The 16,633-nt window shown below is 38.1% G+C and overlaps 1 protein-coding gene across 11 annotated transcripts in view; it reads right to left on the bottom strand.

Moving 5' to 3' along the window:
• GRIP1 (glutamate receptor interacting protein 1) overlaps positions 1-16,633 on the bottom strand; it is a 435,209-nt gene that overhangs the window by 78,165 nt on the left and 340,411 nt on the right. For all 11 annotated transcript variants that reach the window (XM_089524169.1, XM_089524177.1, XM_089524166.1 and 8 more), the window contains 5 exons: positions 15,383-15,518; positions 13,924-14,069; positions 8,781-8,864; positions 6,915-6,990; positions 4,430-4,575 (listed from right to left, as the gene is read on the bottom strand). In XM_089524169.1, the coding sequence (XP_089380295.1) occupies positions 4,430-4,575; positions 6,915-6,990; positions 8,781-8,864; positions 13,924-14,069; positions 15,383-15,518 (588 nt within the window). The remainder of the gene's footprint in view (positions 1-4,429; positions 4,576-6,914; positions 6,991-8,780; positions 8,865-13,923; positions 14,070-15,382; positions 15,519-16,633) is intronic.

Genomic DNA, 16,633 nt, shown 5'->3' with positions numbered 1-16,633 from the left:
GGTCCGCGCGGGAGTCGGGCCGTCTGAAGGCTCCGGCTCCCCCGCGGACCTACTGGCGGCGGCGGCAGACCGCCGCAAAGCGGCGGTATGTACCCCGCCAAAGTAAATTGAAGAAGTTGTCAGATGAGATCTCATGTTTTCAGATAGCGTTTCTCAACCTGACAATTGCCAGCTGTGATGGACTTCCACTAATCCCAGGCAACAATCATATTATGGCTTTGCAGTCCATGTGTGGAAAAAATCTAGGTCAGAGGAAGGGAACTTTAAAAGGAAAAGAGAGAGAGAGAGAGAGAGAGAGCTTTTAAAAGAGCCAATAACAAAATGTGTTCCACAATGGTGAACATTGACAACCTCTGAGCTATTCTCTGTAAATCTCATGGTCTGGCCCATAGTAAAGTTTTATCTTGCAACTTCATTAACAATAACTTAACTAATTAAACAATAGAGAGCAAGGGTGGTGTAGTGATTTGAGTGCTCAACTAAGACACTGGGAGACCAGGGTTAGAATCCTATCTCAGCCACTGGGTGACCTTGTGCAAGTCACAATCTCTCAGCCTCAGAAGATGGCAATGGCAAACCCCCTCTGAAGAAATTTGCCAAGAAAACACCGTGATAGGTTCACCTCAGGGTTGCCACAAGTCAGAAATGACTTGAAGGCATACAACAATAACAACAACTTAACAATTCTAATTATTAATTTTAATGACAGTGAATTCATTTGCCAGTTTCTAATCTTTAACATTATTGAATTAATTTTCAAATCTAAGTTCCAAGCTCTGCCCTGAAGTAAAATTAGCTTCTATCCATATTTAATATTGAGCCTTGGTCTCTTCATCTGTAATAGAAATAGTGTCAAAGATTAGAACAACACAACTCCCTTGCCCATCCACTTGTGTTCTTAGTTTACCTATAAATTTCCATTTTATGTTCTCCCTGGGAGGTTCACATGCCACAAATATCCATTCATTTTAACTACGAACGAAAATGTTATTATTTATTCAACTGTTTAAAGACCTTTTAAAAATATACTTTAAAATATTGTTGAGCATTTTTTAATCTAACATCTTATCCTTTGTGTAGTGCTTTAATTGTAACCATGCATAGCGATCTAAGTTACTTACAGAAAGAGAGAATATTGCTAAATATACATTTCTAAACAATCAGGCTACAGAATTAATTATGTTTCTCTGCAGTACAAAATTGAACATTGAATAAAAAAGCAACATAGGCGATCCCTTCCGAGACTATGAGAAAAAATACCTTTAGTAGCTGGAAGAGAATGACCAAATTGCCAAATCTGACACATTTCACTTGAAAACAGCACACTGGTTTATAACAAATGGATATCAACAGATGTCTCTGTGTGCTGATAAGGGCAATGCAGAAATGCCGGTATATGAAGTGTGGTGGCAGCTTCTTAAGGATCCCCTAGCCATTTATTATTTTACTTAAGATTTTATCTCAGCAGGGAAACTTTCTACTGCATCTGTTTGCTGGGAGAAAGAAGTTCAGACTCCAAAGAACAATTGATTGGAAGATTGCTTGTGCCCCAAATTTTCTTCATTCATTCTCTGATGTAACTTGTTATAAATATTACTATGCTAGTTGCATTTTAGTATTTCTGCTATAAAGAATACTTGACTAACACTAGATCAATCTATTTCTCATATGAAAATTTTAAGAGTTATGCATCAGTTTTCCATATAGGTACATGTTCTCCTACCCACATCATTATCTAGTAATTGCTATACTCCTGTACCAAATAATCAGATTTAGTGTTGGATATCACAGGGAAAAGAATCCCGCAGGTATTATCTCACAAAGCCAATTGATTTGCCTCATATTTTTCCTCTTCTTGAAGAGAACTTTAAATTCTTTACTGATAAGAAAATGCACTTAATCTTCCAGTTGATGACCTTGTGTGAGGCCTACAATGGAAAATGAAAAAGCTATAAAGCCCATGCTGTTTAATGCAACTTGCATGGCCTATGAAATTAAGGACAAAATATTCACACTCTCAGTGAAGACAGATACAGTTGCTAGGTTATTTAGCCTTTAAAGAAAGTTAGGAGATATAGAGAAAGAGAAGATCTGCTGGACTTTCCCCCTTCCCCACTGCCCTTCCCTTCTCCTTTTGTGTCTTCTCTTTTTAGATTGTAAGCCTGAGGGCAGGGAAATGGTTAATTAACAATTTCACTCTGATAGCCTTTTGGATGAAGAGTGGGGTATAAATAAATAAATATTATTATTATATATAAAATGAAGAATCTTGAAAATGCGGAATCTCCCGCCTTGACTACTGCAATCTTTTGATGGAGCTCCCATTGTCCCACCTTAGTCCTCTAGTTTCCATTCTATTGCTAAGATTATCTTTTTAGCTCGTAACTTTGATCATATCACCGCACTTCTGGCATCTCTTCACTGGCTACCCATTCCTTTTAGGATTTGGTACAAGATTCTTCTCTTAATGTTTAAAACTTTACACAACCTAGCTCCCCCTTATCTGTCAGTCCTTATTTCATCTTGCCATCCTGTCTGAGTTTTGAGGTCCAGGAGGTTGGGACTTCTTACCCAGCCAAGGGTTTCTTCTTTGTTGGCTTGGTTTTGTCCTTTTTCACCTGCTGCACTGTAATCCTGGAACTGTCTTCCTGAACATCTGCAGACAAACTCTTCTCTTGATCATTTTAAATCTAAATTAAAGACTTTGTAGTTCTCTAAAGCATTTAGAACTGTATTTTAATATTGTTTTATAATTTTATATTTGATTATATGTATTAGTAGTTTTTACAGTTTGTTTTTAATTGCATAACTTAGTTGGTAATGGGTTGGAAGAGGGAAAGCAAACTCAAGTTCAATCCAGAGAAAATGGAAGTACTCGCGACAGGTACCCCAGGTCTATGGAAGGAACTTTGTCATCCTGTCCTGGACGGGGTCACACTTCCCCTAAAGGACAAAGTTCACAATTTGGGAGTACTCCTGGATCCATCTCTACAGTTGTCATCTCACATAGATGCGATGGTCAGGAGTGCTTGGTATCAACTTCGGTTGATATGCCAACTGCGTCCCTACCTGGATCGAAAGGACCTTGAAGCAGTAATACATGCTCTGGTAATCTCTCGTCTTGATTTCTGTAACATGCTGTACATGGGACTACCCTTGTACCAAGTTTGGAAGCTTCAGTTGCCAGCCAGACTGGTCACCGGTTCATCAAGGTTTGATCACATAACTCCAATTTTAAAAGATCTTCACTGGCTGCCGATTAGTTTCTGGGCACAATACAAGGTGTTGGTTATTACCTTTAAAGCCATACATGGCTTGAACCTGAGTTACTTGCGGGAACGCCTCTCCCTATATAATGTGCCCTGCATTCTTAGAACATCAGGGAATTACACACAACCAGACTAACTTCCACTTCCCAGAAAGCCTTTACTACAGCTGCTCCAAAACTCTGCAACAGTCTCTCGGAAGAGATCTGTCTCACTACCTCCTTGGAGGCTTTTAAGAGGGCAGTTAAGACAGATCTCTTCCGGCGAGCTTACCCACCTGATCTCTTATAAGACATATTCTTCTACCTCTTTCACTTAGATTGAAACATCTCTCTCCTCATCACTTTGATAGTATCATTTTTAATTGTTATCTATTTTTATATTCTATTGTACTATAGTGCTGTTTTTATTGTTGTGATTTGTATTTGTATATTGTATTGGGTTGTAATTCTGCCTTGATCCACCTGGGAGAGGCAGGAAAATACAAATAAAAATTTATTATTATTATTAATTCTGTATAGTTTATATTTTATGACTTTTAGATTGTATGCCATTGGTATGTTACATGTTATTTTCATGATGCTTGTAAAATGCCATGTAAATTTATGGCACTATATAAATAAACATTGTTGTTGTTATTGTTATAGTTAATATTAATAACTGAGACATATTCATGGCTGCTTGTCTGGAACAATTATATATATTTAGATACATTCCTATGTTAGAAGACACTTGCATCTTGCTGCCTCACACAATACTCCCAGGACATAGACTATACAGCTTTTACTGTCACTGGAAAGACATTAAGGTTTATGTCATACCTTGTAAGTACTTCTTTTTCTTTATCTGGGATAAATACCTACATACCATTACATACTTTGTATAAGTGGTCCTCCCTTGAGTAACAGAGGGAGTTGCAATCTTGATAGGAGAAACGATATGCCTTCAAACTACAAAACCATGAAATAACCAGACTCTAAATTACAATAAAATACTGTTCACCTCTCCATGAACCTAGAAAGCTTAATGAGATGCTGCTGATGGGAATATCTGTGCTACTAGAGGCATAACAGGTCACAATCATTGTCCAAGTAGCCTCTAAAGGATGGACAGTAAAATGTCACAGATGGCTCCCAGAACAAAAACTCAGCATTTAAACATACCCATCACTGAGACGTCATATTCTACCAGGAGAGTTGCTTCTTGCCCACACTGTTTGAGAATACTCATGGCTTCACCATGTGATGTTCCAACAAGCCGAATTCCATCAACACTAAGCAACCTATCACCAGGTTTGATTGTGCCCTCTCTGAAAGAAGATTGAAAGAACAACCAATATGAATTTGATTTAAAGCAATTTGAAGGTAAGAGTCACATGCTACACCATCTAACACCCCTTTCCTACATCCAGCTAAACTGCCCTGATTTTCTGTGGCAGCTCAAGGAGCATTTGAAAGGAGCAGCAGCATATATCAGAAAACTTGTGATGGGAAAAAGGGTCAGAGGACTAAGTAATGTAGAAACTATCAGGGATTGCTTGGGTCACAATTCCTCCCCCCACTTCCCCCAGACACACATGCTCTTACCAGTCTGAACTTTGCAATAACTGGAAAGCCCAAAGGAGGTACAATATATTTTTGTACAAGGGTGTGTATGAAGGTAATAAGAGAACCAGCATGAAATATCTATATATCTGTACATATCTGCTATATATATAGGGTAGCAAAATAACATTGATTTCTTTGGCTGAGCACATTAGAAACCAGTTTATATATAAAAGGCTGAACACTACATCTGTAAGATTCTGAGGCTCCAGTTTTGCTAACTTTTCCATTCGAAATGGATTTCTTAGCTGTGAATCAAATGTCGGTCACCTTCAGAATGCTACATAAACTTCACAGGATATCTACACTGCTTTATGGCCAAGATCTAAAGTCTCTGAAGCAGATCTAGATGGCAACATAGCAATTACACCTTTGTTGGGAGCAGGGTACAAGATCCTTTAGCCATTTCTCTATTTATATTAGCTATAAAAGTGCTATGTCTTCATAAAATATTGCATGGGCACCTGTGGAGAGTGCCAAACTGCCCTTGTGAATGCTCCCTTTATATACCTTAAAGGTATGTACTTACATACCTTACATGCCATGAAGAGAGAGCTAAATAAGTAAGCATGATGTTAAATGTGTATTTGCAAAAGTTTGTTTAACATTTTATTTTTAATCATAAAAAAGGCTGATTAGCTATGAAAAGATGCAAACAGTGTCATTGTTTCTCATTCTTATACAAAAACTGATTTGGTATCATGTATAAAAAAGAGAATGGCTATTATTTTGCCATTAACTGAATCATACTGGTAAACTACATGCAAGCCTTTTTATAAAAAAGTCAAAGTGACACGAAGCTGGGATATATGAGACTTAAATTAGTCATGACAGAACTGTGTGGCTTTGTTAGTCCATGGGACTAAAACAGTCAAGAAGTAGACTAAAGAAAATAAATGGGTTTTAAGTTAGTCATGACAGAGTTGCATGGACGGGAGGCTGTTAGTGTTTCCTCTTTTGCTGGTGATCCCATTCTGGGCGCGGAAGTGGGGTTGTGAATCCACTCTAGTCTGAATTGCTATTTAAGATGCTGGACCTAATTTGGGGATAAGGTTCATCACCTTGGATAACTCAATTAAAGTTTAGACTAAGCTCAGTAGTGGATTCCCAACCACACTTACATCAGAGCCACCAGCTGGCACTGCCTGCCCTCCACCATTTTCTTCTTTCATCATCTGTCTCATTCTGCCTCATGTTAGATTTGGGCCTGGGGTGTGGATGGATATAGCAATGGTAGCAGCTATGGGGAGAAGGAGAAACAGAAGAGGCAGAATGTTTTTTAGAGTAAGACAGTAATAAAATCTGTAAAAGAAAAATTGGGATTTGGCATACATTTACCAAATATCTAATTAAACTATCACAGAACACTTCTTCCAAGAGTAAAAAAGAATCCCATTTTGGGAAAGGGTGGGATACAAATACAATAAAATGAATAAATAAAGTAACTCAGTGAAATGTACAATATTTTGAGACTAAACTACATGAAAAGAATTAAACACACACTATTCTGTGTGTTCTATTCCTCCTTAAAGGGTTCTTTAAGTAAAGGAAACCCTCCTTAATAAAACAGGCTGAGTGCCTCAATCAAAATGCATTCCATATAGTCTCATGCTATGCCCAGTGTTTTGGGGGGGTGGATTGTGACCAAAGCAATCCCTGGTAGTTTCTACATTACTTAGTCCTGTGACCCTTTTTCCCATCACAGATTTTCTGATGTTATCTGCTCCTTCTACCTAATGCTCCTTGAGCTGTGACTCCTTGAGCTGTGTAAGTAAAGGAAACCCTCCTTAATAAAACAGGCTGAGTGCCTCATTCAAAATTCATTCCATGTAGTCTCATGCAATGCCCATTGTTGCTATTACAATTAAATGTAAAATTTATAAGTTTCTATGGACCAGACTTGAATGTGTCTATTGTCCTTTGCAGATGTCTGCCTTAAGATGTACCTCCCCCCATCTTTTATACTTTCCCCTCGTCCTCTGTTTTTCTCTTCATGTGCATGTGTGCATATGTATAAATGTGCACTGCAGAAGATGAATTGTACCTGTCAGCAGGCCCTCCAGGTCTAACACATGTTATTACAACAGGACGAGATTTATTTCTGTCATCATGTGCTCCACCTAGGAAAGAGAATGAAATAGACACCTTCTTACTATTTCTCGTATAACAATCCATTCAAAGACTAACCATCTTGAAAAACCTGGAGCATGCACTGACAATCTTCTTCTCCATCCCAATCAAACACTAAACTACATGGAGGGTATTTTAAAGGGTTTTTAGTGGTGAATTATTCAAAATCTAGGACACTGGATGGTAAAGTTAATTGTGACTTAAGTCCTATTAGATTCAGTTGGATGGTCTGTATTTACAACAAGTTCTTAATACTGTAATGTTCAGCTTAGAACCTTTAGTATACTTTTGTTGAAAACAACAATGCATAAATAAGCAAAATAGCCTGAAACAAGTCTATCTGAAAAGATGCTTTCTCTCATTTAAGCCTGCACAAACCCCAAGATCTTCTGAAGAGCTCTTCTGATTCCACCATCAGAGGCAAGTTTGACAGGGTCATGACAGATAACACTGGAATTCTACCCCTTATGATACTTGTCTGGTTCTATCTTTGCTAATGTGACAGATTATATTTTTAATCAGAATTTCTATTTGGGCAAATTTTTGGGGTGGCCTCTTCAGTTGGTTTGCTTCTTCTAATTCTCGCAATATTTTAATTTGCTGCTATTTTGTGTTTTACTATCTGAGCTGGGCTCCTTTCCTATTACACAATTATAGTGCAAAGAATCTACTTTAACTATTATAGTTTCATCCCATGGAATCATGGGATTTGAAGTTTAGAGATGGATAGTTAGAAATCTCAGCCAAAGAGTTCTAGTACCACACCAAGCTACAAACTCCAGGATTCCATAGGGTGCAGCCAAAACAGTTAAAATGGGGTTGAAGAGCTGTACCTTTGTATTGTGAAAGGGCCCTTTAACTGTTCTTTTCTTTTTAATTTGGTCTGCTGTTGATGCATTGTTGTTGTTTCTGCAGACTGCTGATCATGTTTGTCATGTATGAAGTCGAAGACTTTCACGGCTGGCATCCAATTTTTTTTGTGGGTGTTTCGGGCTATGTGGCTGTGTTCTGGAAGAATTTATTCCTGATGTTTCACCTGCATCTGGTGTCTTCAGAGGGTTGTGTCTTCAGAGGGTGGCATGGAAGTGAGTCGGGTATGTATACTGTGTGACCCTTGGTTGGAAGGCAGTGATTTACATGTTGATCTGTTGTTGAATGGTGAGGCCTCAGGATGGGAGGATATGCCGGAGGATACAGTATGTGTGTATGTGTGTATAAATTCTTCCAGAACATGGCCACATAGTCCAAAAAATCCACAAAAAGCCATGTTTATTCTGAATGTTTAGAATAATAGCTTTATTTAGTTTTTTTTACAAAGTTCAAGGATCAAGTGTTGATCCTTGCCTTGCTGACCTTGGTCTAGATATTGATACAAGTGATCTTCAAACTGCGGAATAGTCTAATTTGGCGGGACAAGAAATAAAGGAGGCATATAGGATCCTAAGAAAGGCAAAGCTTTATTTTCTCCATCATTTTGTGGACTGTTCTTCCATGTGTTTATCATCTGGGCATGAGTTTGAAACATCAGACACTGTTGGTTTGACCTTTTTTTTCCAGTAGTACCTTCCTAAATCCAGATTTAGGGTGTGCAATCAGAAATATTTTGTCCTAGCCCCCGTTGCATTAATTATGTGCAAGGATATTTACTCTGATCTACAGCTCTGCTGTAACAGTTGTTGGTGCCGGGGGGGGGGGGGGGAGGAGGACGCAAAAGCAGTTTAAGCGTAGAAAGGGAGATTAGCCTAAAAACTTTGAGAACCAATATGAATGGGGAACTTACCTCTTATTACAAATCCAAAAGTGTTTCCTTCTTTATGTAAAGTGACTTCTACTGTTCTAAAAATGACACCTGAACCTTGAACAGCTGAAAGATAAAATGTTTTTAACATAACAACAAAATTAATATTTACCATAAATTTTACAATAAAATCAATTATTTACAACTTTCAGGAAACATGAAATTCTTACACCTAAATTACAGGAATAATCAGACATTAATACAATTACTTTTCTGTAAGAAGACCTACTCTGATTTCAACAGATAACCACAACTATCTACACACTCTGAATCTAAACAATGGCATAATCTTATTTTAAAAACTATGAAGGTGTTAGTGAGCCATAAGGGAATCAAGATTGCTTAAGGCCTGAGTCACAAACAAAGAATCTTGCCCCCCTCTCTTTGAAAGCATGGTTTCTCCATGTGTTCCTATGAATGATTAAGGTTTGATTAGCCAGACTGCCTATACCTAAGGTGCCATCTTATTTCATCCTGCTCTATGAGTGAGGGCAGTGGAGGGAGTTTTGCTGCTTTCAAATTGTGGAGGGAACACTGGAAGCTGTCTCATGCCTAGGTCTATATAGGCTGAGTCGCCCTTATTCAAAATGCTTGGGACTAGAAATGTTTGGGGGTTTTTGTTTTTTATTTTTGGGATATTTACATATACATAATGCTCGGAGATGGAATCCAAATCTAAACATGAAATTCATTTATGCTTTGTATACACCTTATAAACATAGTCTGGAGGTAATTTTATACACAATATTTTAACAATGTTGTACATGAAACAAAAAACCATCAGAAAGCAAAGCTGTCACTATCTCAACCATCCATGTAGACAATTTTGGATGTTGGAGTATTTTGGAATTTTGCATAAATGATACCCAGCCTGTATTTAGATCAGTATTGTTTATTCATAGTGGCAGTATTGTTTATTGATAGTGGCAGTGGCTCTCCAGGTAGGAGTCTTTTCCAGCCTTACCTGGAGATATCAGGAATTAAATCTGGAACTTTCAGTATAGAAAGCATGTGTTCTACTACTGAGCTATGCCCCCTCTCCTGCCAACACCTGTATTTCCCAGTGTTACCTGGACACATAAGAAGTTGGCCATCCAAGTTGGGGGTGGTGAAGTCTGAGGCTTTAAGAGAGAGTCTCCCTCTCCCATTTTTACACTGTATGTCACAACATTCCACCCACTCTTCCTAAAAACTGGTCATCAGCTGAGACCAAATGGGACTATTAACTTTTTGCTCTTGGATTTAAATGGGATTGGAAAGTCCTGATGGTTATTTGTTTCCATGTTAGTGAGATTGTGAATCTGATCCTGGTTTTAGTCTGAAATGTAAGGAGCTAACCAAACCTGACCCTTGCCCTCAAATAGATCTAGCATCTCAGATAGTTCCTTTAAACTTTGGCTTAAAACTTGGAATAGATTCCATAGCAGCTTACTAGTTGGTACTATGAAAATGTCTTTTGACTACTAGCTAAGAAGTAAGGACGTTTAAGCCTGGCGGGTTGGGCTACCTCCAACTGAAGCAGATTTAGCTGGGAGCAGCGCATATTCTGAGGATTCTCTGTTGAGGTGCTGAAGACACAGGCCTCAATGCATTTGGAAGAATGCTATGAAAGAGGCATCTTGCCTCCTAAAGGCCATTCCCAAAAGACTGGAGTGGACAAAATGTGGCCATGGACCCCAATTTTTCTGCCTCTAAAGCCCTCATCAGTCTTGCATATTCCCTCACACACCTCATGTGATTTTCAAGCAGTTTTTGTCCAAAAACCTCAAGGAGATTCCCCCAAATGTACTGGAACATTACTTTCATTTGCCATTTTACATTACTTCCAGTTGTCATTTGGGAAGATCTCCAACAAAGCTTAAGACATTTGGTGCACTGTTGGGGGGTGCAAGTTGGTGGAGACTTGGGAAAGAGAAAACTGGCCCCCAGACCCCTTACATACAGTTGCCTGCCTCTTCCATAAAGTGTTCAGGGATCGGGGGGAAATGATAATCTATCTCAGTGGCTTGACACAGTTGCCTACCAAACAATGTGGTGGGATGGGTCCATCTGAGGCCTTCATTTCACTCCCAACAGTAATCCCAGCAGTTGGACTGGGATGGCAAACTGGCCAACAGATGGGTGGCAAGTGTCTGGATCCTCATCCTATGCCACACCATACTTATGAAAGGCCAGTAAAATTGTGACTAGAACTTGTAATCTCCCAGCCTGGTGGCAGGAGTCCAAAACTTGCAATTAAAAAAATTAAATAATTTCCCCCATCCTTTAACCCAAGATCTATATGTGTGTGGTTACAGCCCCTACCATCCACTCTCTTCCCAGCTGGTGCTGCAGGCATTATAAAACCCCATCATTCAGTATCATTAACCACGACACTAGTACAAGGTCAGAATTTCTGAAAACTTACATGAATGGTTATGGTTGTAACTGTAATGTAGCGTGACAAACTCATTTTTCAATTCAGTGGACAAAAATCACACATATATTGAACATAATATAACAGAGCAAACAGAGTTGTTTGATACAAAATAAATATGTTTAATCTATTAAGTTTGCTTAATGCTCAGTTGATTTAGCTAATCAAAAATCCCCTAATTCAGATCTCAAAGCTTAATTATTCACAGCAGCCACCAAATAACATCATAAATAGAGCATTGCAGTTTGGCAGTCTTAATAAACACACAAATTTAATTTAACCATCAGTACCTAAAACAAAATAGATTTAATTAAATTTGTAATTTAACACACAGTGACATGCATTTGCACCACTGCTTTCAGAATCTGTGTGCCAGGTTGTGCCTTTAATTCTTACAGCTGGATAGACTGAAAAATATAAGAGATAAAGTTATCCATTGAAACAGGTCTGGTTCCTTCACTCCAGCACCTTATTTGAGGCATTTTCAAATCCAGTTGCATTTGTCAGGTAGCCTGTATTTGTTAGGAATTCCCTAGAATCCATCAGCTTGGTCACCTAAGCTTCCAAATTCATGGATAGCAGTATTGCTACAGGTAACCTACATCAACATTCCCCTTATGTAATCTTAAGGCTGGAATGTCAGAATGTTTGACATAGAGCAATAAACATACAGCTTTGTCCTCTTTTGCACATTATCAGATCAGTAACATATATAAGTATACCTCACTTAATGAAGCAGACATGTTGCAGACTTTGGTTTCAGAGGCATAAATAACATGGAAATAATAGGGATAGGTTCGCATTTCACAAAAAAGAAGGGCCGTTCAACAAGTTTCAGCAAAGTTTTCATTCCAAACTCACAAAATGCACATGTGAAATGAAACAACCAGGTCAGGGAATCCTTATATAAGTAAAGACAAACATTTTGAACTCTTTAGAGACCATTTGAAAGATTTTTTCCAAAGTGCATTCTGGGATGATATTTTTCTTTCACTGGTTTCTGTCTGCCTTATGATTTCCATTTTGGTGGCCAGACTTACAGATCTATGCTTTTTAAAAATAAAATACAATAATTAAAGTAAATAAAATAAAATCATGCTGAGGGTAGCTGGTGAGGCAGGATTATTCACCTTCCCCCTTTTTTCTGATTTCTGTTCACACATACTTTTAGTAAGGGATTTTGGAAACAGCTGCTGTTTTCTTTGTTGTAGGGAGGCACACAGCTACAGTAGAAACCCATTCTTTCCCTGCTCAAACTTTACTACGGTATTTACTGAGACATCTGCTGCAACTCAACATAAAAAAATCTGTGTTTCTCTAGTTCTCTACAATCCTCTCGATGTCCATGCTGCAAGAAAATCTTTCAGCCAGATAAAGACCAAAGCTATCCTTCACTTTTGGGGTTATGCTTGACTCAAGTGATGGCTGATGACTTACACCAGTTGGAGTCTTTGTTGTTTTTTCTACATTACAATCAACTTTTTTATTGGGCTACTGACAAGGGTACTATAAGAGAATATGTCACCTATTTATTTTATTTCTCTCCTAGACATTTTTAAAGGTATTACATCTTTTATCTCAAGTTGGCTTCACCAAACACTCAGACCAGATCCAAGCCCACACATTTCAATTTATCTCTGAGTTCTACTCTTGTTAACCCTAAAGTGCTGTTATTTACTCATTTCAAAGTCTTAAATGTTTTAAAATATAGTATAATGCTGTATGTGTATATACAGTCAACCCTCCATATCCAAAGATTCTTTATCTGTGGATTGAACCATCCCAGACTGAAAATATTAAAACAATATATACATTTTAAAAAGCAACTCTTGCAGGGTTTTACTATTTTATACGGAACACAATTTTACTATGCCATTGAGCATCCATGGATTTTGGTATTCACGAAGATTCCTGGAACCAAACTCCAGCAGATACCACTGTATGTGTTTGTTAAATTACGGTATGTGTGTGGTAGTATGATCAAGAAACAGAAGCCAACAGAGGTCTTTGTTTGAAAAAGTAGAATACAATGCAAATAGGGTACACCACGGTTTCAATTTGACTTCATTTAATTCTACAAATTCAGTAAACACAATACAAAGTAAACCAGGGAAAATTGAAGGAGAAAAAAAATCCTATAATTCATCTGAGACACTGAGATCATGAGGGGAAGGATGAGCTTCTCTCCCTGGTGTCTCCAAATATAGGCTCTTACATGCTTTCATATAAGTGAATGTCTACCATTTATTCATATAAGAAGAGCACAATATGGCTTTAATGATAATGTTGTAATGTGGGAAAAACCAGCTTGATAACCAAAGGTTCTTCACTGACATTAAACAGTCAAGTGGTCCATGGTCCATGTGGGGGCAGGATGAAATCCTCCCAGAAATAGTGGGCTATATGAAGAGAATAAGGAAGGAAGATTCCCTTTTCAGCACCTGAAGGCTTTAAGGTGACTTCTCCTTAATGAACTCTTAGGGGTGCTTTAGCAATAGATTACTGCATTGGCAGGCCTTTGGACAAAACAGTCCTTGGGGTTCATTCCAAATCTTCGGTTCAAACTCAATTCACAATTGTGTACCAAGCTACAATTTGGCACTACAGTTTTAATACTGGATGACTAGTAATATTTTAACTTCCTCATGAAGCTTACTAACATAAAGACATTTTACAAACTTACTTATTAGTTTATAATTCATTACTTACCAACTGGTGGCAGTTCATACTCCACTTCCAAGACAACCCGCTCACCAACATTCTTGAGCAAACTAATGATTTCATCATGGCGAAACTTAGTTAGATTGATTCCATTCACAGATTTGATGTAGTCTCCCACATCGAGTTGGTCACTTCTGCAACACACATCTTTCTTTCAGTGAAGCTATACTTAGTAAGCAAGTGACCTTATTTTCAAATGTAGAAAGACTGGTACAATTTTTGTCAGATAAAATAAGGCCACTTTTCTTAATGACAACAAGATATTGTGCTGGATCATTATGTATCTATACAGCATCACCAGTGCACATTGGGTATTATGGAAAATGACAGAAAAATGTGGACAGGGCCCTGCCCCCCCCCCCCCCCCCAGGAAATGGAGCATAGCTAGATGTATGTTACCAGCTCAAACTGTGTGTTCACCTAACATAGTACTGTCTACTCTAACTCACAGCAATTCTCTAGGATATTAGGAATCACCCGCATCACTGACTACCTGAGATCTTCTTACTTGGAAACGCTGGAGACTGAAATAGGGTCTTTCTGTATTTATCTGTGACTTAGGTTCCTGCCACAGTGCAGAATTAATGCAGTTTGACATCATTTTAACTGGAATATTTAGTTTGTTGTGGCACTAGTTGTAGTTGTAGCTGGATATCTCAAAAAATATTCAAGTACAAAATATGTAGTGTAAGTATCTCACAAAATGACAAACACCAGAATTCCACAGCATTGAGCCATGGCTGATAATGTGGTGCCAAACTGCATTAATTCTGTAGTGTAGATGCAAGCTGAGCTATGGGCTCTCCCCATTTGGGAAGATTTAGTGTTAAGAGACAGCATCACCTCAACCATTTAAAAACTGATTTTTTCCCCTTCAAATTGGGACTCAATGAACCTGCTGGATCACATGTAGGAAAAATTTCTACTTAAGTGAAGAAAAAGTATCATGCTCCATCTACTACACCATACTGGCTCTATGCCTTAAAAAACTGACAACTGTCTTTTGCATTAGAAATGCAGTCTTTGAGCTGTTAGAGGCAGAAAGGTTATTTTAGCCCTGATCCACACAATCTATTTTATAACTTTCCAATTATTTGCATTATTTGTTTTTGTTTTAGCCTATTGGTAGCAGGACATGTTCTATACAGTCATTAAACACGTTTTTGGGGAAAAAATATGCCTGCATATTATAAGCTATGAAATATTTCTCACTGCTAATTATCATTTGTTAAAAGGATTCATAGGAAATCATTTATCTTCAGATGACCTTAGAACATATCATAGTAATTTCAAATTCATCCCACTCAACAACAACAACAACAAAACCTATTTGTTTCTGAACGGATAAACCAACTTATAGGAATTGACTGACTCTTATCAATTAATTTATTTAGCTCTGCATAAGTTACCACATTATGTTGTGTTGTTCGGCTTGGGAAATGTTTACCTAGCAGCAATTCCTCCTTGACGAAGGTTAGACACTCTTGGTTTTCCATCCTTGTCAATTCCACCAGACACTGTAAGCCCCAAAGTGGTGCCTTCTTTCTTCATTAATTCCACTATTGTTGAGCCCTTGAATTCCTCTGTTGAAATAAAATAATTATCAATGTAAAACCTTTAAATAATATCAAAGAGACTAATATTTGATTGTTTGTTTTTTAAAAAGAACACATACTAGCTTTTCTAGTACTAGAAAAGCTTGCATGTTCTGCCATTTCAATACCATTTCATTCAGCAAATGACAACGTAAGCTGATAAAATATTTCTTTACTGAATGGTGGCAATTACATGTGATAAATCATAGAATCATAGAATCATAGAGTTGGAAGAGACCACAAGGGCCATCCAGTCCAACCCCCTGCCATGCAGGAAATCCCAATCAAAGCATCCCCGACAGATGGCCATTCAGCCTCTGCTTGAAGACCTCCAAGGAAGGAGACTCCACTACACTCCGAGGGAGTTTGTTCCACTGTCGAACAGCCCAGAGGATTCTGGTCCATAGACAAGTATTTTGTAATAAATGTGTTAGCTTTAAGGTGCCACAGGACTCTTTGCTGCAAGGAATTTGTATGTGTACTTCCAAGTAGTTTCTGACCTATGGTGATCCTGAGGTGACGCTATCTTGGGTTTTTGTGTGCAAGATTTGTTCAGAAGAAGTGTACCTTTGTCTTCATCTGAGGCTGAGAGAGTATGACTTGTCCATGGTTAATGGGTTTCCATGGCAGAGTAGGGATTTGAACCCTGATTTCCAGAGTAGTAGTCCAATGTTCAAACCACAGCACCACACTGGCAGTATTGTGTAAGGCCTTAAAGGCTAACAACTAATTTTTGTGTTAAAAATACCATCTTTAAGCTGTAAGAAGAAGAAAGTCGATTTGCTCTGAGAACCAAATCAGCCATTGGTTCCCTTGTGCCAAGCTTGCAAAAAAACCTTATACCTTACGGCCACAACCCAGCGTAGAGCTAAATGTACTTAAGCCTACTGTGACCAGTGGGTTTAAGTGTGCTTTAGTCTGTTTGTGACTGTGACCCAAAGAATTTACAATCTGGATTTGGAATACAAGGCATTTGGTAAAATAAAAGTATCTCCCTGCGTATAATTCATTTGGACAATGATTTCTTCATAGTATTTTCTAAACCAAAATGCATTCTGTTCTAGACCTTTGAATTTTAGCACTTTGAAATTGTTGAAATCCCA

Source organism: Sceloporus occidentalis, unplaced genomic scaffold, assembly GCF_023333645.1.
Source record: "Sceloporus occidentalis isolate IW3139 unplaced genomic scaffold, rSceOcc1.0.p SCAF_5, whole genome shotgun sequence".
NCBI lineage: Eukaryota > Metazoa > Chordata > Lepidosauria > Squamata > Phrynosomatidae > Sceloporus > Sceloporus occidentalis.
Note: the sequence above shows the minus strand (reverse complement) of the source record. Positions and strands in the feature narration are given on the sequence as shown.